This window comes from Phyllopteryx taeniolatus, chromosome 1, assembly GCF_024500385.1.
Source record: "Phyllopteryx taeniolatus isolate TA_2022b chromosome 1, UOR_Ptae_1.2, whole genome shotgun sequence".
Taxonomy (NCBI): domain Eukaryota; kingdom Metazoa; phylum Chordata; class Actinopteri; order Syngnathiformes; family Syngnathidae; genus Phyllopteryx; species Phyllopteryx taeniolatus.
In genome coordinates this window covers 1051303-1076499 of record NC_084502.1, presented here as the reverse complement: position 1 = coordinate 1076499, position 25197 = coordinate 1051303, and the positions used below count along the sequence as shown (strand labels likewise).

The window sequence follows — 25197 nt, the reverse complement described above, 5'->3', positions numbered from 1 at the left end:
TGGTTGCGAGTTGGGTTCCACAATGGCCTCCACAAAGTGCCGTTGTTTGTTCTTTTGTTTTTTGTTGTTGTCATGACAACAAAAGACGAGGGATAACAAAGATCAATTGAAAATTTAAGTACTTGAAATGTGGAATCATTACTTGTAATTGTCTGAGAAACGATTCCCCGTGTAGATGTTTGGTCTGGGACCTAAGGTGATAGAGGAATCACTCGGAGTGTAGGACGATTTATAATTTTTCAAGGTTTCGAGAAACTATTCACTAGTGGCTATTTGGTCTGGGAAAAATAAGAATTTTTTTTTTTTTTTAAAGGATTGGGAATTAGCCGGCACGATTGATGGATGGCTGGATGGATGGATGGATGGATGGATCCTAGTGGTGAAGAAGTTGGATGGGCCATAACCTAAACCTGATTGAGACCCCACGGCATTATTTCAAGCAAGCGATTCACAGCAGACATCCCAAGAATATAGCTGAACTGCAAGAGTTTTGTAAAGAGGTATGGTCCAAAATCCCTTCTGACCGTTGCGGAGGTCTGATCCGCAACTATAGGAAACATTTGATTGAGGTTATTACTCCAAGGAAGGCTCAATGAACCACTTGTGAAATCCAAAGATTCACATGCTTGTCTGTGAATGTAGTTATCATTTCCCTCAGAGGGGCGTTAGAACAGTCAGACCATATAAATGTTTAATCATCACCAAAACATTATTACCATTACACAACAAATTCAGGGATAACTAGTTTTGAAATCATGATAGGATAATAGTTTGTTCAAGTATTGTTTAAGTTACTGCAGAAGAATGGTTTGGTAATAGAAAAATGCAATATCCCAACATTATTGTTTATTATTATAACAATTTGGAATTTGGGTAGAGATTTGAGCAAAAATCACGGAAGTTGACGAGCATGATTTGCTTTCGCGGGCCACATAAAATGAGGTGGTGGGCCGCATCTGGCCCCCCAGGCCCTGAGTTTGACACCTCGGGTCTACATGATGTGTCCTATAAAAACATAGTAACATAGACAATAATTTTTTTGTGTGTGTGGTTGGTTATTGGACTCAACACACTGCGTTTTCCCACTGTTGTGACTTTGATGACAATCAGATGAGATTTGAGGGCCAGAAAACCAGGTGCTTCCAAAGGGTTGCTGTAGTTCTTCTTGCAACTTCATGTTGTGGCTGAGCAGGATTGCGCGTGACTTATTCCTGCACTTTTGACGACTAAAATGTAAAAGGGATGCAACTGTCTTGGTTTTTGCCACAGTTACTTGCTTGAAACTTGAAGGTTAAGATTCGAGACTGACTTATGTTGCACATATGGGACCAACTTGAATCAGCTTTTTTCCACCCTGCACTATGTTTAAATGTTATGTTCAGTCATACAAATATAATTGTGTGAGATTATAAACTTGTCTCTATATTCTTGTGATTTTGATAAATATCAGATCATATTTTGTGTTATAGAGAGATCCATGCAATTTCAAAGGTTCTCATACTTTTTCTTGCAACTACGGAGCATGTAAACATGCTGTTAGCAACTTAGTAGCTAGCCGCTGCTAGCGTAGCATTGTTATCGCGAGCTTTTTGCTGAGGTACGTCGTCTTTTGGACAACTTCCCTACATAGTTACGGTATTTATGACATTTTATAACGAAACTATAAGTTACGTTTCCGTAGAAATTCTGGAAATGGCGCAAAAAGGGGTGAATAGGGTTACTGCGGGTCGAGGGGTGGTCTCGTTGTTTGAGGGGAGGGGGCCCCCGGGGGCCCTCATCTTTGTGCTGGTTTAAATGTCCAGAGACCACACGAAGGGAAGCGGCCATGGTGAGTTCACTCACATTTATTTTCTTAATATTGCTTCAAACTTGATCATGTCGCCACCTCATTCCATGTAGTGCACTACAAAACAACGGTTAAGCTAAATAAACCACAGTATTGGCACGTTCTTAATTGCTTTTGTGTTGCGTAACTGTGTAACTTTATTCCAAAGGTAAATTTCACGAGGATGGGCGTGACTCTATTTCAATAAATGGCTCGCGATATTTTTACGCCATTAATGTAGCGTATTTAATTGATATTCTACAATTTACTCGTATTGTTGATCAAATCATTTGGAACGTTTGTTTACATCCGATTTCAGGAGCGAAAGTGCCACGTTTCGGTGTTAAGCGTCTCGTGTGCTGGTTCTCCACTTCATCTGTCAGAATTAAGTATTTCTTAAATTTGTTTCGCGGCATTGATTAGATCGAAACTGTATTGTTTTCACTCGTGTGCTTTTCGCCATGTTGTGCTTCGGCGTGGACCAATATCTGCGGTCAGCTGACCTGGGTTCAGATCGAGTACTTTCACACCGAATGAAAACCCGAACGTAACCTGACCCCGAATCAGTTTACAGAAGAAGCGTGAATCTTATTGATTCTATTGGTTACAATGCTGCCCGCGCTAATATGATTGGTCAAGAGACCCTCACTTCCGGTATCAGCTTTCTCTAGTTCCGAGAAAACAATATGCAGTGCGGACTTGTGCTTTCCTTTATTGAAAGTTATGAATGATCTAAGGATAACGTTTTCTTAACTTATTTTACAGACATGTATTCATTCTTGTTAAGTGCTTATTTTGGAACGAACGTTGAAATGCCCGGATGGTGTCTTCGCGCCTTGCTAACTATCCCATGATGCATTGCGGTTTGACAACGCCAAACATATTTTACGTATAGGTATATACGGCACGCCCCTTTTGAGGTCCGTGCCGACGACGACGTTAAACTAGTCAAAGTCGTCAGCGCATTCTACGTTTGCGTACTGCAATAAAACCGAAAGAAAAAGGATGCCGGCACATTGTGCTGCGTACGGTTGCGTCCAACGCCATACAATTACAACAAGGGAACTGGGAGAGTAACCGATCACATCTAAAAGTATTTTTTGGGTGTCTTTTTTCCCCCAATTGTTGTATATTGATAACATACACTTTGGTGTTGACAGAAAAGTAAAACTCATGAAATCGGTTGAAAATTGACCAAGTTACGACTTAATTTCAATGTCCATGCATTGTATTCAATGGGAAGGTCGACCTCCCCAACATGGCCGCCACGTAGGCATGTTCCTTAGCTGGGCTGCTACAGCGCGCTGGCGTAACTCGTGTTTATATATATATATATATATATATATATATATAGAGCGTCAAATTGAAAAAGCGAGCACGTTAGCTGGCTGTGGTTAGCTTCTGTACGAAAAAAATACTTTCTCTCTTTTTGATTGTCTTTGTGCTAGTTTGTCGTTATGTCATTAGTATTTTGTAAACAAAAAAAAAAGAGAGGAAAAAAATATAAATATTTTTGAAAATACGCAAAATAGGTTTAATTCCTCTACAGAAAACTTGCGAATGGTGAATACGAAACCGGTGAAGGTTGACAGTATGTGTGTGCGTATGTGTACAAAGATAAATAAATACGCAAATAAATATATGTACAGCGACTGAAATAAGTATTTAACACGTCACCATTTTTCTCACTAAATATACTTCCAAAGGTGTGATTGACCTGAAAATTTCACCAGATGTTGAGAACAACCCAGGTAATCCATACATACAAAGAAAGTTGAACAAATAAGCTCAGAAATTAAATTGTGTGTAATAATGTGAAATGACACAGGGAAAAAGTATTGAACACATGAAGGAAGGGAGGTGAAAAAAGGCATGGAAAGCCAAGACAACACCTAAAATCGATCAATAATCAAACAGCAATCCAGCTCCTTGTCAGTGCAAATGAATATCAGCTGGTTGAGTCCTAATTGATGGCCTACAAAAAGGTCAAGGTGTGAGTCAAGACACATATCATGATGGGGAAGAGCAAAGACCTGTCTCAAGACCATCGCAAAATAATTGTTGCAAAGCATAACGATGGCATTAGTTACAGGCGCACATCTATGCGTCTGAATATTCCAGTGAGCACGGTTGGGGCCATAATAGGCAAGTGGAGAGCCAATCGTACCACCATAAGTTTGCCTTGATCAGAGGTGCTCCTCGTAAGATTTCTGACAGAGGAGTGCAAAGAATAACCAGAAGAGTTGTCCAAGAGCCGAGAACCACCTGGAGAGCTTCAAAAAGACCTGGAATTAGCAGATATTATTGTCACAAGGAAAACAGTGAGTAATGTACTCCGCCGCCATGGACTGTATGCACGCTCAACCACGCAAGACCCCATTGCTGGAAAAAAAAAAAAAAAAAAAGAGATTCAAAGCTCGTTTAAAGTTTGCTGAACAACATTTGGACAAGCCAGGTAAATATTGGGAGAATATAGTCTGAATATATGAGAGCAGAATTAAACTGTTTAGATGCCATAATGCACACCACGTTGGGAGGAAAAATGGCACTGCACATCACCCTAAAAACATCATAGCAACAGTCAAGTTCTGAGGTGGGAACATGATGGTGTGGGACTGATTTTTAGCAAATAGTACTGGTAAACTTCACATTATTGAAAGAAGGATGAATGGGCAAATCTACTTTCTTGACAAAAATCTGCTGCCATCTACGAGGATGATGACAATAAAACGAGGGTGGACATTTCAGCAGGATAATGAGCCAAAACATACTGCCGAGGAAACTCTGAATTGGTTTAAAAAAAATGAAAATAAAATTAAGCTGCTAGAATGGCCCAGCCAATCACCTGACTTGAGTCCAATGGAAAATCTATGGAAAGAACTGAAACTCAAGGTCCATAAAAGAAGCCCACGGAACCTTCAAGATTTGAAGAGTGCTTGTGTGGAGGAATGTGCCAAAATCCCACCAGAGCAATGCACGCGACTAGTTTCTCCATACAGGAGGCGTCTTGAAGCTGTCATTGCAAACAAAGGCTTTTGTACAAAGTATTCAATAAATACCACTCGGTGTCTTCAATACTGTTTCCCTGTGTCATTTCACATTACACACAACTTAATTTCAGATTTTATTTGTTTTCACAGATGTGTAAGTTACCCATACCATTGGCACTAAGACAGGCCTATACCATCACAGATGCTGGCTTTTGACCTTTGCGTCCATAACAGTCCGGATGGTTCTTTTCCTCTTTGGCCCGGAGGACACGACATCCACAATTTCCCAAAACAATTTGAAATGTGGACTCGTCGGAGCACAGAACACTTTCCCACTTTGCGTCAGTCCATCTTAGATGAGCTCGGGCCCAGAGAAGCCGGCAGCGTTTCTGGGAGTTGTTGATAAATGGCTTTTGCGTTGCATAGTAGAGTTTCAAGTTGCTCTTACGGATGTAGCGCTGAACTGTATTTACTGACATTGGTTTTCTGAGGTGTTCCTGAGCCCATGTAGTGATATCCTTTACGCATCGATGTCGGTTTTTGATGCAGTGCCGCCTGAGGGATCGAAGGTCACGGGCATTCAATGTTGGTTTTGGGCCTTGCCGCTTACATGCAGTGATTTCTCCAGATTCTCTGAACCTTTTGATGATATTATGGACCGTAGATGATGAAATCCCTAAATTACTTGCAATTTTACGTTGAGGAACATTGTCCTTAAACCGTTGGACTATTTTCTCACGCACTTGTTCACAAAGAGGTGAACCTCGCCCCATCTTTGCTTGTGAACGACTGAGCAATTCAGGGAAGCTCCTTTTCTAGCCAATCATGGCACCCACCTGTTCCCAATGAGCCTGTTCACCTGTGGGATGTTCCAAACACGTGTTTGATCAGCATTCCTCAACTTTCTCACTCTTTTTTGCCACCTGTCCCAGATTTTTTGGAACTTGTTGCAGCCATAAAATTCCAAGTTAATGATTATTTGCTAAAAGCAATCAAGTTTATCAGTTTGAACATTAAATATCTTGTCTTTGTAGTGTATTCAATTAAATATAGGTTGAACATGATTTGCAAATCATTGTATTCTGTTTTTATTGATGTTCAACACAACGTCCCAACTTCATTGGATTTGGGGTTGTATAATCGGTATGTGCCTTAGCTCAATGAAGGTCGGGAAACGCTGCTAAAGACGTTTGAAATGAAAACATGGCGGCGGGGGCCTGTTGTTTTTCTGTTGCAGGTTTTAATAAACGCCTGGACTCTGTCAGGCAGTCAAAAAGAAGAAACATCCAAAACGTCACCTCCAACACACAAACTGCCGGTCAAGACCAAGCAAAATGAGCATGAAGACGCTATTTGGGACTTGTGTGATTCGGACTCCTCAGGTTACACCGACCGTTCATCTGGTGGGATTTTTTAAAATGTATTCATGAAGCTATTCCGAGGAGTTAGAGGGCCCCACTGGAACGCAAACAAATAATTTTGCTACTAGGCAAAAGTAATAGTTTTGGGAAAATAAGGTACAGTTTTTCAGGAAATGAGTTGTAATCTTAAGAATACCTTTTTTTGGGGGGGGGGGGGGGGGGGGGGAAATGTGTTAAGATAAAAACAAAATCATTCATATTTCAACAAAAACATTTCAAAATTTCTGGGGGCGGCGTTTCAAAAGGAAATGATAATAGTCGTCTTTTTTCCCACAGGAATATAACTTTGTTGCAAGATTTTTGCTTGTAAACAAAGTTTGATACCTTAATATTCAGATTTGTACTCCAGAAAAATTACTTCCATCTCGTAATAAGAAGACATTTTTAAGAGAAAATTTACAACTTTAATCTAGTGAAATTAAGATTTTTGCCGTATAACGTCCGACGTTGAGCTCATAAAATTACTTTTTTCCCCCAGAAAAAAGTCTTTAATCATATTTTTCTTGTGGAAAAATACTACTTTAAAATTGTAATATTAAGACTTTCTCTCAAATAATAAAAAAAAAATCTAATATTAAGATTTACAATAAAATACCAGTTTAATTTAGCAGTCTGACTTTAATCATGTAATATTAATTTAAAAACTATAACGTTGTATGGAAAAATATTTTGACTCTTGGAATGGTAAACCTTTTTTCTACTCTTAAAGCATGTCATATTAAGACTTTGTAGAAGAAAAAAAAAATCCCGTAATTAAATTTGCCTCTTAATAGTCAGACTTTTTTCCCCCAGAAAACATGACTTCGATTTTATAAGATTAATTGATACATTCTTTATTTTTTTTTACTTGATAACATATGACAATAGGTTTTTTTCCTGAAAAATGACTTTAATCTTGTTATAGTAACACATTTTTTTGGGGGAAAAAATACAACCTACAAAATACAACTAATATTAAGATATTTTATTTTAGAAAAAGTGTCTGTCACAGTATTAAACCTTTTTTCGATTGAAAAATATATCTTAATTTAACGTCGAATTTTTATTTATTTAATGTTTTCTTTTTTTCCGTCGTAATATTGTGCTTCCCCCTCCCCCCCCCCCCCCATACTATTTATTATTGTTCCAGTGTGGCACTAATACTCCATAGTATTATTCAAACTAACATTGTCTGTTTTTTATTTTACATTTGTTTTAATTTGATTTTTTTGTCAGATGTGATTGACATCACAGAAGAGGTGATAAAGTTTCGGATTGGGGAATGTTTCCAATCAGAAAGTAAGACCAAGTATACCTAATAGTTGTTATTGTTTTACTCTCATGCAAATGAGCCACTGCTCATCCCATCCTTGCGGGCTACTTGCAAGTATGACTTTTGTAACCATGACGACCAAGGGGGGGGAAGCTAGAGGTTTTGATAAGAGACAGGTGTCTTCAACTTGCAGAATCCCAGCAAAAGCAAGCATCTGCAAAGATTTCACTGGGGGAAGCAGGATATTATATATATTATATATAATTTTTTTGTATTCATTCAAATTTTGGGGTCTTGTCTGTGGTGTGTCAACTGTATGACTTTTTAGTTTTATGAGTAGCATCATCTAGAGGTCAAGAGTGGTACTGCAGCTCATTTGTCTGTGCTTGCAGGCGTTCCAGCTGCAAATGACTCTCTGGCGGAGTTTGTATACGTGCTAGGCAGTGAAGATGAGAAAGCCGATGACGAGCACGACTTCAACATATCCGCCGACGCTGTGGCCTGTGGGAACGGTACAAGCATGCTTTGAGCTCTTGTCTGGACTTACAGAGCCCACAGGCTCTAGCTTAAAGCTGAAATTTCGACCAAAACAGACCATGCGGGATATTAACGATGATAACGCTAATTTTCATATTAACTTTGGATGCTAGACAATGTTCATGTGAAACATACACCTGGACTGGTGGCACAGATAGACAAGCAAGAATTCATGCTCACCTTCACACTTTAGGACAAATTTGCGTATTCCACAAAGGTTGAATCAAAGCAATTGGACTGTTCTTGTTTGTTGAAGTTTAATCCAAAAGGCTTTTCAGTTCAAAATTTCCGGCGGGGAGTCCCTCTATTTATGCCTCAGCGGGTGTACAATAGACCCCTGCATACTCGAGGCTCGGCACCTGCGGATTCACCTATCCGCAGATTTAAAAAAAAAAATAAAATAAAAAAAAAAAAAAAAATTTAAAATGAGATTTTTAGTTTTTTCGTCTTTTTGTTCTTAATTTTAGTGGAAGCAACCCCAAAAATACTCGGTGGTTTATTCCCGCGTATACTTGAATTTATGGGTTTCAGTTTTTGTTCTCTCAGAAAAAAAACGTTTCGCGGTCCCTATTGCCCGCCAGTAGCAGGGCTCCGCTGCACCGTGTTCCCTGGGGGTGGTCAGCAACAAGGTGTTGTCTTTGTTGCCCAATGTGGTTAGTGAAACGACTGTCCTGCATACCAGTCAGTCGTTCACTCATCTTGTGGCAAAACGGTTTGTTAGGGCAACTTTTCCCGTTGAATGAGGCGACCCTTGGGGGGAGAGGGGTCAGGACGTTGTTGAAGGCGGACGATAGGTGATGCCTCGACCCTCCTCCTCTGTTTAGAGATGGCTTCTCTAGAAAACACCCACTTGGGCATAAATAGAGGGACTACACAGCAAAAATTGAGAACTGAAGAAACCTTTTGGGTTAAAGGTGAAATGTCTCAACGAAGAAGAGCTGTCCAGTTGCCTTGATTCAGCATTTGCGGATTACCGGAACCTGCATGACTGAGAATCTACGAAGACCTTCGAACAGGGGTGTCATGGTGTAGTTTTGGTGTTTGATGTCAGAGGGTCCAGACCACTAAAATCACCCATTCATCCAACCCTCACCGCAAACGAGTCCTGCTTACTGCCGGATATGCAGACCAAACTCTGACTCCGGTCGTACAGGGACCGAACTGCCCGTATCAGGGGGTTCGGTACCCCATACTCCCGAAGCACCCTCCACAGGACTCCCCGAGGGACACGGTCGAACGCCTTCTCCAAGTCCACAAAACACATGTAGACTGGTTGGGCGAACTCCATGCACCCTCGAGGACCCTGCCGTTTATGAAGAACTAGGAATTATTACCAGTCCATTTTCTCCATGAGCATAATAATAATAATAATTCCCTCTCTGCATTATTATTATTTTTTCAATTCATCCTGCGGGCAAGATTGTACCCCCTAGTGGGTCGGTTTTGGCCTGCAAGCTATATGTTTGACACCCTTGCATTAGTGTATTCAGTCAAGCTGAGAAACATGTTTTTTGGAATGTGAGAGGAAAAACCCACACCATTTTGGGGAGAACACGCAAACTCCACACAGGAAGGCCAAAGTTTGAACGTGGAACCTCAGAACTGCGAGGCAGATGTGATCACCGCTCGTTCTCTGGGCTTCCTACAATTGAAAAGTCACATGTACATGAACTAAGCACGGTTTAGTCAGCTCTAATAGGTGCTGTCATGTTGCTTCTCCTGAAGGTGGGACAGAATCCAACAACGAAGAAACAAAGGAGGAAGCCACCTCCATAGATGCGTTCCAGGTCCCGCAGAGCGAGCGGAAACGCAAGAGATGCATGAAACGCGGCCGCAGGAAAGAATCCACCACGGAAGTGGCAGATTTGCAGGAGGAAGAGAGAGATGATTTTGAGAAAGACAAAGGCGGGCGAAGGAGGTCGAAGGGAGGGAACGTTCCGTGCGGCGCCGTATTGGATGGCAACGACTTGGCCGACCACGTGCACAAGAGGAGGACGGTGACCAGAATGTACAAAAAGGTCACGCCGACCAACAGCGCCACCTACACTCAGCCCGACCAGACGCGCCGGGGTAAGTTCTTTTTTCATTCACTCTACAAATCATCCATCCATCCATTTTCCGTACCGCTTATCCCAGCTATAGGCGAGACGTGCGGTACACCCTGAACTGGTCGCCAGCCAATCACAGGGCACATATATACAAACAACCATTCGCACTCACATGCACACCTACGCGGCAATTTAGTCTTCGGTTAACCTATGTGGGAGGAAACCGGAGAACGTGCAAACTCCACACAGGCGAGGGTGGATTTGAACCCGTGAACTGTGAGAACTGTGAGGCAGATGTGCTAACCAGTCGACCACTGTGCCACTAGTACAAATCACACCCAAACATTTTCATTTTGACATAGGAGCAAGCTGGATTCAACCTGAGTGCTGTTTTCTCATCAATTTCACAATATTAGAAACAGCGCCCACTCTGATCCTAAGCCAATAAAGGAAAACCTCACCGATCGTGTCGCGCAAAAGCGACTTTTTGATACATACGCTATGAAGTGTATTTAGTGGAAGACAAAAGCTAGTTGTGGTGAACAGTTTTAATAGTACATTTATTCTGCATCCAGTATTGTAGGAGATTTTTTAGGGCATATTTTTAAAAAAATGGTTCAAAAGTATTTTAAAAACATTTATTTGTTTAATAAAAAAAATAAAATAAAATAAAAATTTAACATGCATATGGTCCCCAGAAGGATAATAACATTTTATGTATTTTTTCAAATTTGTATTTAAAAACTGTGACTTTTGTGAATTTTGTATTTAGCAAAATATAATATAATATGAATAATAAACATTAAATACATGCACAGTTGGAGGTTACCCAGTGGAATAGTTTGTTTTTTGAATAAAAGTAAACAATTTATTTTTGTTGTTTGCTCTTTTTAATTTAAAAAATACATATTTTTACAAAAATATAATACTTAAATTACTTCTATCTTGACCAGACTGTATTTTTATTTTAAAAAACTACAATGCTTTGAATAGTTTTAATATTCCAAGTTTAGTAAACGTTAATTAGATTTTACATTTCAATGATTTATTAAATAGACAAATTACATAAAAATTAGACAATTGGATGGTGCCCAGTGGGATAGTTTCATAAAAAAATGTTTTGCTTAAAAAATATTCATTTTTTAAAATTACAGTACATATGAAATTAAAAATAAGGGGTGCCCCACTTCTAATGCATTTTTTAACTTGAGTGATTGAGTCTCTTTTGTCATCTGATTTACTTGTCGCTAATAACCTTTGCATGTGTGTGCGTGTATGTGCAGAGGAGACCATTGAGAGGATTGTGGAAATGAAACTGGGCATTGAAGGTTTGTGCGTTCAATCAAGAAAATCCATCCTGAAATCCTTTCAGGACTCAGAGGTGTCCTTGTGTGTAATGAAATCTCTCATTGCTTCCGCAGGCTTCTGTTTGTGTTGCGGGAGTGACAACGTAGAGATCTTCCACCCGCTCTTCAAGGGAGGTCTCTGCTTGCGGTGCAAAGTAAGAAAGTCTCACCGTGTGGGCGTGGTTGTTCTGTACATGGACAAAAAGTCCATCCTTCCACCCGTTTTCTACGCCGCATATCCTAATAAGGGTTTCGGCTGTGTGTGTGTGTGTGTGTCACTCAACAAGCAGATTGCGCAAGTACGCGCTTCGATCACGTACGATCCTGTACGGCGCGATTGAAGCGCTCTAATTTCTTGGTTATCTCAGACTTGAAAGTTTTCCTACCGACCAAGTACACACTACAAATCTCAAACGTTTCCCGAAATTTGTAGCTGACAAATGGCCGTCAAAAAGATCAAAGCCGAGTAAGTTATTCTTTCAAACCCCTGCGATGATCTGAATTATATATTTTTTTTCTGTGATGCTGCAAAACGTAAAATTCTCTCACTATTCTGGTATTGAGCAAATACAAATAATTTTGCTACTCCAAATTGACCTGAAACAAGAAAGGTTTGGTCTGATTATATGTCGGTCAAGAAAAAAAACAAAGTGTGTGTGTTTTTTTCTTTTCTTTTTAAAAAAAAAAAATCATACAGTCATGGCTAAAAATATGGGTGCCAATATTTTTGAGCATGACTGTATTTTCTGTCCCTTCCAATGCTAATTTCATCAGTTTTATCAACGACAAATGCCTCTTGCTATGCTATATTTATTCCTTACTATGTATTTTAACAATTTATGCGGTGTTCGTTCATTCTCAGCTCTTAATTTCTTTTTTCTTATGCATGTTGTGTGCCACATTCTCTAATTTCATTTTGGAACGAATAAAAAATGATTGACATCAGGATTACATGTTGTCAGTTTCTGTGTTTAGCATGCGTTCCGATGATACTAACCTTTTGAAAATATGATGAAGATGAAGAAAGTTGTGGCCGTTCTGTGGTCAGCTCTTGCAACTGTACACCTCCTCGCATCCGCTTTGATGCGTCACGCAATTGTCCTTTTCTATGGAAGTAGTGACTCGGTTCATGCGGATTGGAGCTCGCGGGCACGAGCTCGTCATTTAGAATGGATTCTGATTCATTAACAAAGGCACAGTGGTGAAAAGAAAACTGGCCAGTACGCATGTGTCATGAATCCGACGGTAATTTCGCGTATACGCTCAACTCGTGTGCCAATGTCAGGGCACACACAGAAAAAAATCTATGGAAGTTAATTCAGTGAAGTTAATGTGGGATGAAGATCCAACACAAGCATGGGGACAACATGCAAAGTCCGGACTCAGAAGGCCCTGAAAGTCAGAACCTGAATTTTTCTGGCTCCCTCGTCACAATGTAATGATCAAATCCCACAATTCTTTGTTGCAGGACAACTTCACCGAGACGTTGTATCGCTACGACGATGACGGCTATCAGTCCTACTGCACCATCTGCTGCTACGGCCTGGAGGTCATCCTGTGCGGTAACGACGGCTGCTGCAGGTCCGGTCGCTCGTCCTCTTTGGCCGCCGTTCGAGGCCACTTTCCCCGGCAACCATTTTGTCTCCCCTCCAAGATCCTACTGCAACGACTGCCTCAACATTCTGGTGGGCCGTGGAACTTTTGACGCGCTCAAGGATCTGGACCCGTGGATTTGCTACCTCTGTCAGGACCACCGAGCCCACCGCGCCCTCCTTCCCAGAGAGGACTGGAGCATTCGTGTCCAGCAGTTTTTTGCCAACAACAGCGCTATGGAGTTTGTGAGTCGTCACTTTAGCCCTTTGTTTTTAGCGTCAACGATTTTGCAGTCCCCTCCACACGCGCACGGCTGACGTGCCTCCTATTTGGATGGCGTATGTCAGGCTGGTAGTATCGGAGCATTTTTTACAAGCACCGATGCCGGTATTGGTGCATCCCGAAACATGATGCGAATACTCTACATTGTAGATGTATCCACAGTGTTGGGAAGATAGCTTTGGAAATGCACTTGGTCACAATTACAAGTTACGCTGTTGAAAAGGGAATAGCAGCGTAACTATTTCAATGACGTTCACAATGTTACTATAATTACATTTGATTACTTTTTGATTACTTTTCTTAACGTTGAATGAATGCATTACCAGAACTCATGGAGGTTTCCTCTACAAAGTGTACACCATAGATCATTATTTTGGAATTTTTTTTCTTGACACAAATAATAAACTAATAACAAAACATGATGAAATGTAAAATAAAATTTTTTGTCGCATTATGTGTACACTAGGTGTAAGACCACCATACCATGTTGACCTAATGACAAATGTCTAACCTTCTCAAAACCTCAAACTAAAAGGTGCAACAAGGTGCCGCTTGGAGGCCATATTTGGAAAAATTTCATGTTTGCAACTAACAGAATGGCACATGACTTGAGAGAGCCAATCACAAGCGTTGACCTAAGAAGGAGGAAGTGATATTAAAAATAATTTTTAAAAACCTGAGCTTTTGCGGCAATTTTTCAAATGGAATTAAAGTTATAATCTTGGAAATTTTCAAAAGCAACTGTCATTTAACGACACATTTTATCCACAGAAATGTAATTGATTACAATTACATACATTTTGTAATTAAATAATCTCATGACATGTAAAGTGCAATTTTTAAAGCATGTTTCCATTTTGTCGTAATCTCTGATCTTCTTCCTCCTATAGGAGCCCCACCGCGTTTACCCGTCCATCCCCACTAACCTACGAAGACCCATCCGAGTTCTCTCACTTTTTGACGGCATCGCAACAGGTCAACACGCGCGCACACACACGTTACAATATCAGTTCGTCAACATCTGGTGTGAACGTGTGTGGACATGTATGAGTATCAGAGATGAATTTACCTGTGAATCTTCTCATTCATTCGCAGAGCATTTAATCGATTGGTTGTCCGAGAAGACGTTTGGCCTCTCATCCGAGGAGGCTTCATCACTTGATGCCACAAGGCTTAGTTAGGACAGCGCTAGCCTGAGTTGCTGTTGGAAAAACTCAACTATTCATGCTCCAAGATGGAGGCACTCGGCAAACTACATTTTGTATCATTCTTTTAAAATGCAAAAAAAAAAAAAAAAAAGGAATGCATTCAATAATAACAACAATAGTAATAGCGTGTGGACAAGCTCACACGTAACATTGTTTTGAACATGTGAACAGGTTCACGCCTGATATTGACGCGTTCACACCACATGCACAGCAGGTTCAGACCAGGTGTGCTGTGAACTTGTTAACAGTGACACCCAGCGAATTGTGAGCGGCGCCACTAGCGTAACGTGTTCACGTCCTGTCACAGGGTACCAGGTGTTGAAGGACCTCGGCTTTAAGATCCACACGTACGTGGCCTCGGAGATTTGTGAGGATTCCATCGCGGTCGGGGTCGTCAACCACGATGGGAAGATAATCCACGTTGGTGACGCCCGCGACATCACCAAGGAATTTGTACGAGCACACACACTCATAGTCACACTTTGGTTGATTTGTCATCGTTCGGCAGTGTGGGAATTGAATATATACAGTAGATACTACATGTACAGAAATGAACGTGAACAGCAGCAAGTTCCAGCTTCCCCCAAAAAACAAAAACAATTCTGTAGCCCTCTAATATTATAAATAATATAAAAACATAGAGTAATAGCATGATTAAGTACAATTTAGAGAATTAAACAGTTTGTGCATCGTAATTCATTTCGACTGCGCAGCTTCTTCTGGTATCTGCACCTTGGCAGTATAATTCAGAATTACACGAAGAATGTCACAACCTAAGTAAGTGCAGCAGTAATATTGGTCGTTTTTTTGCAGAGGATTCAGAAAATATATCTGTGAGTGTTGTATTTATTGTCCGTCTATGCGTTTGTGTTCAAATATCCATTGGTTCAAACAGTGTAGACACCGATGCTATTCTTCAGCCAGTCTATGGCGTTTTGCATTGTTTGTTATCATGTCGTTAAGTGGACTTTCCCGGGGCAAAGTGATGTGATTGTTTGGAATACATACAGTACATAAATAAATGCTTCCCAGCTTAAAACGGTAAAAAAAAAAAATAATACATTAAAAAATTTCATTCAAATGCATAGTACAAGTAAAACGTACATAGTGTACAGTACTGCTGAGCATGACTGTATGTTTAAGAGTTGAAAAGGTTTTTAATAGAATTGGAAGTGTTTATAAAAGTATGGTAGAGGTTTATAGGAATCTGGGGAGTTTCATACAGCTTTAAAATATGTATAAATAAGTTGAAAAATGTGTCGGCTGCGTCTCAGATTTCACTGATTGCGGCGGTGGTCGGGAAGCGAACCCCCACAATACCCGAGGGATTATTGTCGACGCGACGAGACCGAAGTGAAAGTCGACAGCAATAATCAATAGTGCACAGCGTTTTGTGACAACTTCACATAGATCAACAATCGTGCTATACATGAATAAAGCCACATCAGGTTGAGTTCAATTATATCCAAATCTTTTTTTTTTTTTTTTTTTTGCCTTGTAGTTGGGGAAGTGGGGTCCTTTTGACCTGCTGATTGGTGGAAGCCCCTGTAATGACCTCTCCATTGTGAACCCTATCAGAAAAGGACTCTACGGTCTGTGATTGATTGACCACAGTTATTGTTTTTTTTCTTTTGGAGACGGGCAAGATCATTGGCATCTGAACCGCGTGCGCTTCCTTCCTCAGAGGGTTCGGGCAGGCTCTTCTTCGACTTCTACCGCATTCTGCAGATGCTCAAGCCCAAAGAAGAAGACCACCGGCCGTTCTTCTGGCTCTTCGAGAACGTCGTCTTCATGAACACGCATGACAAAGTCAACATCTGTCGCTTCCTCGAGGTTCCTCTTCCCAGCCTGTCGCCCGTTCTCTCGCTCGCCCCCACGTCGGCTCACTGCCGCTCTCTTGATTGACAGTGCAACCCGGTTCTGGTGGACGCCGTCAGAGTGAGCCCCGCCCACAGAGCGCGTTACTTCTGGGGGAACATTCCGGGAATGAGCAGGTGACTCGCACATAGTAGGGTTGGGGAAACATCTTGATATATTAGTAATATTGAAACTATTTTTCTCAAACAATTCAGCATTTATCATGTAATATAGAAAGATTTTTAGCAAAAAAAATTTATTCGTGGAAATGAATACAGTTTAATTCTTGTAAGATTTCTCAAAAACCATCCAGCTTTAATCTTATATTACAGCTTTTGGGGGGGAAATCAAAATTTATTTTTGTAGTAGTACAACTTATTTTTTTCTTGGAAAAATAAAATGACAATGTAGTAATATTCATTCATCTTCCGTTCCGCTTATCCTCACACAAGTTGTGGGCGCGCTGGCGCCTATCCCAGCTATCTTCGGGCGAGAGGTGGGGTAGGCCCTGAAGCGGTCATCAGCCAATCGCAGGGCACATAGAAACAAACAACCATTGGCACTCACATTCACACCTATGGGCAAATTAGAGTATTCAATTAACCTACCGTGCATGTTTTTGGGATGTGGGAGGAAACCGGAGTGCCCGGAGAAAAGCCACCCAGGCACGGGGAGAACATGCAAACTCCACACAGGCGGGGCCGGGGATTGAACCCCGGTCCTCAGAACTGTGAGGCAGACCAGTCCCCCATCGTACTGCCAATGTAGTAATATTCTGAATAAATTTTCTTTAAATTAATTTTTTTCCCCCAAATGATTCAGACACTTTTCTAAAAAAAATTTTTTAAAAGATAGATACAAACAACATATGGATAATTCATATTATATTATATATTATCTTAAAAAAAAATCTAACTTTATTCTCGTAATGTTATGACTTTCCTCTGGAAAAAATGTGAATTCAACCATGTAATATTATATTACAATTATTTTCTTGGGGGGAAAAAAACAAGTATCATGTAATGACTTTATTTGATTTTATTTATTCTCTTAATATTATGACTATTTATATCGAAGCTTTGATCCTGGATCTCATTTTTTAAAAGGATGTTCGGGATGAAGAAACTTACAAAACAACTTCCATGAGTGGCGTGTGCTGTTCTAATCCACTGGGAAGAGTGTCATCACATTTCTACGCATCATTTCATCTTCTTTAGTTGCATTTGAATGTTGTTTTGTCCCCTTTAGGCCCATCACAGCCTGGCAGAGTGACAAGTTGAATCTGCAGGACTGTTTGGAGGTCGGCAGGGAAGCCAGGGTCAGTGACTGCACACGCCAAACTGCTTGAATAATACGCAAGCGGCTTTGTTCTGTCAGTTGTGTTGTTACAAGAGTAACTGTAGAAAACTTTGTAGATGGGCGGCACATGGCAGAGATGGGAGTAAGTCACATGTGTGCAAGTCATAAGTCAAACTTATGACTTATTTTGGGAACCATTCCAGGTCACCAAAGTGAGAACCATCACCACAAACCCAAACTCGCTGAAGCAGGGAAAAAACGTCTCGCTACTTCCAGTCCTCCATCAAGGCAAAGAAGACAACCTCTGGATCACCGAACTTGAAAAGTACAAACTCTGTTTGTGTGTGTTTCTTTTTTTGTCTTTAATCTCACAATATTACAATTTTTTATTTTTTTTTTGTCTTGAAAAATTACAATTTGAACATTTCAATCTTGCACCTTTTTTGCTTGAAAAATATGACTTTATACTTGCAACATTATGAATTTGGTCTTGAAAAAAATATTAAATCTCGTAAATTAGCAATTTTTTTCCCCCCCAAAAGAGAATAGGAATTTGTTCTCACGAAAACTATATTCTCATGGAAATTAAACTTTCTATCATAATGACTTTTTTTTTTGCATGGAAAATTATCACTTCTATCCATTTTCTACTACAGTCTTATATTATTCTACCTTTTTTTCGTGAAGAAATACCACTTTAATCTTGTATTAACTTTTTTTTTGTCAAAAAGAACTATTCTCATAAGATTACGATTTGATTTATTTATTTATTTATTTATTTTTTCCCTCTGCTTTTTGCGGACACCATTCAGAGTAAATTTCTCCGTGACTTATGACCCTCTGCCCAGGATCTTTGGCTTTCCCAAACATTACACGGACGTGAGGAACATGAACCGACTGCAGAGGCAGAAGGTGCTGGGTAAGGCGTGGAGCGTTCCCGTCGTCCGACACCTCTTCGCCCCGCTCAAGGACTACTTTGCCTGCGAGGAGCTCACCCCCTCCAGCCCAGCCGCTGTGACAGCGTACGCGCAGCAGCTCGGCTAGAGCGAGCGAACCATGTTTGTTTTTTATTATTATTATATTATTATTATTTTTTTTTTAAAGGAACCATGTTGGTTCAAGTCTTTTTAAATGCAATTTTGTTAATATGAACTTGCTGATAGGTCTAAAAGAGTGTAACCATTGACTAAAGTCAACTGTCAACAGCTTTTGTAAGTTTTTAAATGTTCTAACTCAGGGAAGAAGTAATGTTTTTATACAGAAATATATATTTATATACACATATAGGTATAAGGGAAAGTATGTGAACCCTTTGGAATGACCTGGATTTCTGCATAAAGTGGTCATAAAATGTGATTTGTCCCCCCCCCTTATTTCATTTTTACTCATTCAAAACACTTCAGTTAATAAGAAATATAGGAGTAATTGCCAGTCAACGAGTGAGTACATTTTTGGGGACCCCCTGTGAAAAGTATACTGTAATATCGCAAATCTATCTGACAGCCTACTTGAACTAATATTGAACAAGTTTACATCGTGCAAGGGTGGTTCAAGTATATGAACTTTTGGATTTAATAAGTGCTTGAGCCTCCTTTGGGAGCAATAACCTTCAAATTAGATGTGCACAACCGTCGAGAGGAATTTGAAACTATTCCTCTTGAGTACACTTTTTCAAATGAGAAATATTCCTGGGATGTCTGGTCATGCCACAGAATTTCAAGCGTGTTGAGGTCAGGACTCTGGATTGGCCCCCAAAGAAGGCGGATGTCGTAGCCATTCGGTTGTTGGTTTACTTTTGTCCTTTGTGCTATTGTTGTGTTTTTTTTTTTACTCATTTAAACATTCAATGTCATGAAATGTTGGACCTCAAACCCTTAATTTTTATTTAAAATATTTGATGTTAGTAATGCTGAATGTAGAAAATGGTTTTGTTGCTGTTTACAGAAAATGTGCTTGGTACAATGTATTTCCACAAATATTGTATAAAAGCCTAATATTAAACATTGATGTATATAAAAGTAATGGGATTGTGTCATTTTTCAATTGGGATATTTTGTTTGTGCGGATGTCTTTTTTAAATATTTGTATTCTATGTTTTCCCCTTTTGTGTTTGGAAAAATCCTGTAAGAGTCGAGTCTGCAGATTGATCTGATCCCCAACAGACGCCAAAGAAATGGGACATCTTGAAATTAAAATAAAGCACAAATGTAAAAGGACGAATCAAGACTTTGGAACAACAACAAAAATTAACCTATTGAAATTAATCTAAAACACAATGAAAGTGATGCTGCTGATGTGAGTAGTTTTCGTAGATTATTGACTTAAAAAAAAATTACTTTTTTGTTTTGTATTTAATCCTTGATCTGTGTTCGTTCCCTTAGTTTTGTGTGGCCCTCCACGGCACTAGGTGGCGGTAACGCGCAATCATGCTGAGTCAACCGGTGACGTTACAACTAAAGAAGAAGTAATAGTAGAAATAAAGGAAGGGAAAAAAGGGGCTAGATTTTTTTTCTTCCGCTACCGGTGGACTTGTGTTGGACCCAACCGCTCACAGCACAAAGAACAGAACAAATAAGAGCTTTGGACATCGAGGTGGGTTCTTCATCGGCGGCCGTTAGTCTGCTGTCAAGCCGCCGTTGAAGCCGACAGCGGCCGGCTTGAGGGGGCGAAAACCCCTGCGTCAGTTTCACTTCCCATTTCTTCTACAGAAACAGCAAAACAAACGTAACAACTCCCCACTCACACACGTATTAAACGCATAACGGCTGGTTTTAGCGGCTGGAGATGAATTCCGAGCCTGTGAGTTCGTCCCGGGCATAGTGTCGAAAGTATCGGGCGGGGAAACGTCGTCTCGAGGGGGGGGAGTTAGCTTAGCCGAGCTAACCGGCTAGCAACCGCGGGCGGCCCTCTTGTGTCAATAACGCAATCGAAATCCTTCCCTTTCACTTTTTAGTTTTCACATTCGCAATTATGCAGCTATAAACACCAGTGGCACGTTTGTCCTGCTAGCTATTAATAATATAATAACAACAAGCACTGGGCATTTATTGGCGAGGGCGCGCTTAGCGTAAACGTGACGTCAATGTGTGGGACTCAATCGTGTGTACTCGAGCTCCTGTTTTGTTGCATTGCATAGTAGTAGTTGTTTGTGTTCTAAATGTACTGACTTCTTGAGTATTGTCAACGAGAGGTGGCCGATATACGGTTGTGCCCACATGTTGACACACACACTGGCAATATTTGGGAAATATTGACAATTTGTTATATGAATTATGAGTTTAATTTGATTCCCATTAAAGTTAAAATCAATTTTTTTCCCGACTACTTGTTTTCTTTAAAAGGTTAAAATCTTACAAATTCTGCCAGGGTATGTAAACAATTGTACCTATTTTTTTGGCACCAAAAGTCAGTTTTGGCCAGATATTGGCCACGGTGACCAAGTGGCTATCACCTCTGTCTCACATTTTTGAGGGTTAGGGGTTTGAATCTCAGCGCTGACCTTCTTGAAGTGAAGTTTGCACGTTTTCGCCGCCTTGCTTTGGTTTGCGCATATTCTAAAAACATGAATTTTAGGGTCATTTGAGACTCTTAAGCTGTCCTTTAAGTGTCAATGTCGGTGTGAATGGTTGTTCATCTAAAGGTCTATGTGCCCTGTGATTGCTGGGTGTACCCCGCCTATGCAATTGTACAGTTATATAGCAGCTTGATTTTGAAGATCTGCCGATACAGAGTCCCGATCCGATACCTCGGCAATACGTTAGCGCATGTAAATTGCCTCATCTTACTTTAAAAAAATAAAAATAAATCATTGTGTTGCTTTGTGACCTTTAAAAATAAGAAAGATAAACAGTTAAGTTTTTGGAGTCCTTATTTTGAATGTGACTCTACCCTGCAGGGATCTGCTTACGGACCGACAATGGCTGTGAACGTCTACTCCACCTCAGTGACCAGCGACAACTTGAGTCGCCACGATATGCTCGTGTGGATCAACGACTCTCTGCAGATGAACCTCACCAAGATCGAGATGTTGTGTTCGGGTGAGACACGTTGAAAGCGTTCGTCGTCGTACTGTAGGGGTGCAACGGATCAAAAAGCTCACGGTCGAGTAATTTTTCCGATCGCTAAAAACAAACAGAAAAAAGGATGAAAACATAGACAAATTGACCTGTCCTCTATTTCTTATTTCTTTCTTACCTCATGACTTTTACCATTTAAATAAAAACAACATCGTACCCAAAATGTCAAGATATAGCTATTTAAATTACATGAAAACAACTTCAAGCCCAATATAAGTCAAATTCGTCGGTCGTGAAATAAGACATTAGTCAACACAGTCTTGTTTACGGGGGGGGGGGGGGGGGGACTTCCTGTGCTGCCGTCACATATGTTTACATCCGAAAGCTACTTTATTTTTAGCCCTGTCACGTGTCTTGTGACGTAGCACATATGTGAAGGCCAATAAAGTTTTTTGTTTAATCCTGTCGGTGAAAAAAACCTGTCCATAGTGTGGGACTTGATTGTGGTGTGAGACAGATAAAACCCAAGGCATTTGCAATCTGCAAACGATATTGTATTGAGGCGACTTGTTTTTATAGTTTTTTATTTATTATTATTATTTTTGTGTGTGTGTGTGTGTGTAGGTGCTGCCTACTGTCAGTTCATGGACATGTTGTTCCCGGGCTCTCTGCCTTTGAAGAGAGTGAAATTCGGCGCCAAGCTGGAGCACGAATACATCCACAACTTCAAGCTCCTCCAGATTGCCTTCAAAAAGATGAGCATCGACAAAGTGAGTGACGCCTTCCAAGCAGCCCAGACGGTTGCCAGTGCGCCATCTACTCGGTACGGTCAATATTTGTGCAAAGGCGTGCTGTAGAAATGTTCCCGTTCCAGATCATTCCAGTGGACAAGCTGGTGAAGGGCAAGTTCCAAGACAACTTTGAGTTTGTCCAGTGGTTCAAGAAGTTCTTCGACGCCAACTACTCCGAGATCGGGTACGACCCAGTGGAGGCCAGGAAGGGCCAGGACTTGCCGCCTACGGCCAACGCCGCCACGTCTGCGCTTAACAAGACCCCGAAGAAGGCCATCAATCGTGGTCGGCGCACCGCTCGTCAAAGACGCTAGGAGCTTTTTGCCTTCTCGTCGCTCACCATCAATCACGTTTCTCGCTGTTCTCTTCAGCCGCTCAGAGGCCGCCAGTTGCCACGGTCGCTCCCAAGGTGGTGTCCGTCGCCGCCAGGAAGTCAGCGGGTGCCGCCGCCAACAAGGACGGGGCGGAGGTCCTCTCAGAAGTAAAAAAACAAAACAAAAAAAACAAATATGTCAGTGTTAGGCGTGCATGTGTTTGTGGGTCTGTGACTGAGGTTGGGCTTGTGTACTGCTGCTCAGCTGGAGGACCTGAGGTGTACCGTTCAGGACATCGAGAAGGAGAGAGACTTTTACTTCGGGAAGCTGCGGAACATTGAGCTGATTTGCCAGGAGAACGAAGGCCAGGGCGATCCCGCGCTGCAGAGGATTGTGGAAATCCTCTACGCCACAGACGTAAGTCTTATTATATAGAGAAGTAGCTAGATAGACAGATTATTCACTACAGGAGCACATGTTTTACATGTATATTATACTTTGCACAGAAACAACCACAAAATAAAAGAACAACAACGAGTAGCATTGAGGAGGAATAGGAGGATATTTCATCTAATGTAAGACAAAAATGTGTTTTCCCGCTATAGCGGAATTCATTGTTCACGCCTCCACTATATGATGGATTTTAAACATTTTTATTTTAAGTGATCGTTTTTATGTGTACAGTGGTGCTTTGCAATACGAATTGAATTCATTCTGTGACCACGCTTGTAACCCAAAACAATCGTATCTCAAATCATCTTTTCCCATTGAAATGAATGATTCCAAATAGCAAATATCTGTGCATAATTGACATACCATTGAATATATATATATATATTTTTTTTGAAAAAAAAGTTTAGAGGGTCAAATTGGAGTTTACCTGTAAATTATAGCTTCATCCTGAAATTTCACCCAAAAGCCCAATATACTACTTTTTATAATTATTGTTTTGAGTACCTTTCAAGATGGACCATAGGTGTTTTATGTTTTCTCTTTTCTTATATCTCCAGGAGGGCTTCGAGATCCCGGATGCCGACGAGCCGGAGGAGTTTTAGCACCGGGAGACCGGAAGCAGTTTTTTCCCCTCCCCCCCGTCAAACGTGGATGTCGTGAACGATCCTCGGCGTCCTCGCTCGAGTCCTGCATGAGCGGACCTCCGCTGCCGGCGCCGGACTCGCAACTCCTCTGGCAACAAAATTCTCTTCCTCCACGCCAGGAAGTAACTGATGTTTGTATCGCACTTGAGTGTAAGAAAATGTTCTGCGTGTTTACTTGTATGTACTGTACATTTCTAATAATCCAATCTCGACGACGTCCTCCGACGTTCCGACTCAGAACTGGGTTGCCCCAGTTGTTTTTCTGTCATTTTCATCCAGTTAGGCAGCCGCAGCCACCGTGTGCCTCTCGCTCTCTCTCTCTCTCTCTCTCTCTCTCTCTCTCTCTCTCTCTCTCTCTCTCTCTCTCTCTCTCTCTCTCTCTCTCTCTCTCTCTCTCTCGTTTTGACATTCCCAACTGGTCCAGTTATTTCGAAAGAAGCCAACTGTTTCACACCACGCCGGCCATATTTGATTGGATTTTTACTCTCAGCAAATTCTGTTGTGTTCTTTTGGAAGCACCATTCCCCTTTGGCATATGCGTGAGACTCTCGGTTTGGTCGACACTTGTACTCAAAAGTCATAATGTGATGGAGTGATTTCATCTGATCGCGATGAGTCCAACCAGGTTCAGTGTTGTGTGGTCATTGTACTACGTGTGTAAAGATGTTTGTATCTTTTGAGATTATTCTTCGGGTGCCCGCCATTCAGCGATTGGGTAATGAAAAGGCGCAAAAGTTTTAAACGCTTGGATCGGCCGGTCCTGCCAAATCCTCGAGACAAGAAGCAGCCTCGTGCTTTGACGGCCTTTAACTGAGTGAATGTTGCACACAATCAGACGGTGCCTGCGTGTTCTTTTGCCTTCTACCTAATAAACAGACTGTTTTGAAATCAATGTTTTTCATTCCATGTTGTTGTTTTCTTGGAACGGGGAAACTGACTCAACAGTCTTAACTTGATGCATTGCGTGATACTTGGCGAACCAAAGTAAAAGTGATCCCTTGTGTATTCACGGTTCACTATTCCCAAATGTCCCAAAGCTAATGGTGTCAATTGGTGTCAAGGAAGTATTGTTGACGTGAAGCGTATCGCGGGTCCCACTCCTGCCCCCCCCTTTTTTTTTTTTAGTACTGTATATCTGAACTTGTTTAACCAGGAAACATCTGAATATGAAGACAAATAGTACTTAAGGTCCCATACTTTACTGAACCATTTTTTTTCCTAAAATTTGGGATGTAATGTTGTCTATGGTACTTCAGTAAATGTGAAATCTGAATTCAAATGGTCCACGCATTCCTGAGTTCCAGAGGTTTTTCTGCCGAGA

At 40.9% G+C, this 25197-nt stretch overlaps 2 protein-coding genes across 3 annotated transcripts; both read left to right on the top strand.

The window, feature by feature from the left end:
- The first annotated feature begins 1084 nt into the window (after positions 1–1084).
- LOC133482113 (DNA (cytosine-5)-methyltransferase 3C-like) lies at positions 1085–19514 on the top strand. Of its 2 annotated transcripts, XM_061781829.1 has the most exons (17): positions 1086–1828; positions 6053–6218; positions 7452–7514; positions 7881–8000; positions 9751–10095; positions 11357–11401; positions 11495–11574; positions 12888–13000; positions 13074–13257; positions 14185–14269; positions 14810–14955; positions 16004–16094; positions 16187–16335; positions 16411–16496; positions 17608–17677; positions 17862–17983; positions 18507–19514. In XM_061781829.1, exons 1-17 carry the CDS (start codon positions 1826–1828, stop codon positions 18700–18702), a joined length of 2064 nt encoding a protein of 687 aa, XP_061637813.1. In that variant the 5' UTR covers positions 1086–1825; the 3' UTR covers positions 18703–19514. The 2 variants fall into 2 exon arrangements, with proteins under 2 accessions (XP_061637905.1, XP_061637813.1); XM_061781921.1 differs by lacking the exon at positions 7452–7514 and having other exon boundaries at positions 1085–1828.
- Positions 19515–20090: 576 nt separating this feature from the next.
- Positions 20091–24768, top strand: LOC133482065 (microtubule-associated protein RP/EB family member 1-like). Its single transcript, XM_061781694.1, has 7 exons — positions 20091–20250; positions 21554–21695; positions 22299–22444; positions 22549–22750; positions 22837–22946; positions 23044–23196; positions 23790–24768. Exons 2-7 carry the CDS (start codon positions 21575–21577, stop codon positions 23832–23834), a joined length of 777 nt encoding a protein of 258 aa, XP_061637678.1. The 5' UTR covers positions 20091–20250; positions 21554–21574; the 3' UTR covers positions 23835–24768.
- Positions 24769–25197: the final 429 nt, after the last annotated feature.

Excerpts from the sequence above, each read along its gene's own strand:
- LOC133482113 (XM_061781829.1), top strand. Across the intron at positions 13,258-14,184 it reads ACAACAGCGCTATGGAGTTT|GAGCCCCACCGCGTTTACCC; the intron begins GTGAGTCGTCAC and ends TTCCTCCTATAG. Across the intron at positions 17,678-17,861 it reads AGGTCGGCAGGGAAGCCAGG|GTCACCAAAGTGAGAACCAT; the intron begins GTCAGTGACTGC and ends GAACCATTCCAG.
- LOC133482065 (XM_061781694.1), top strand. The coding sequence starts at position 21,575 with ATGGCTGTGAACGTCTACTCCACCTCAGTGACCAGCGACAACTTGAGT. Across the intron at positions 22,947-23,043 it reads GGGCGGAGGTCCTCTCAGAA|CTGGAGGACCTGAGGTGTAC; the intron begins GTAAAAAAACAA and ends ACTGCTGCTCAG. Across the intron at positions 23,197-23,789 it reads AAATCCTCTACGCCACAGAC|GAGGGCTTCGAGATCCCGGA; the intron begins GTAAGTCTTATT and ends TTATATCTCCAG.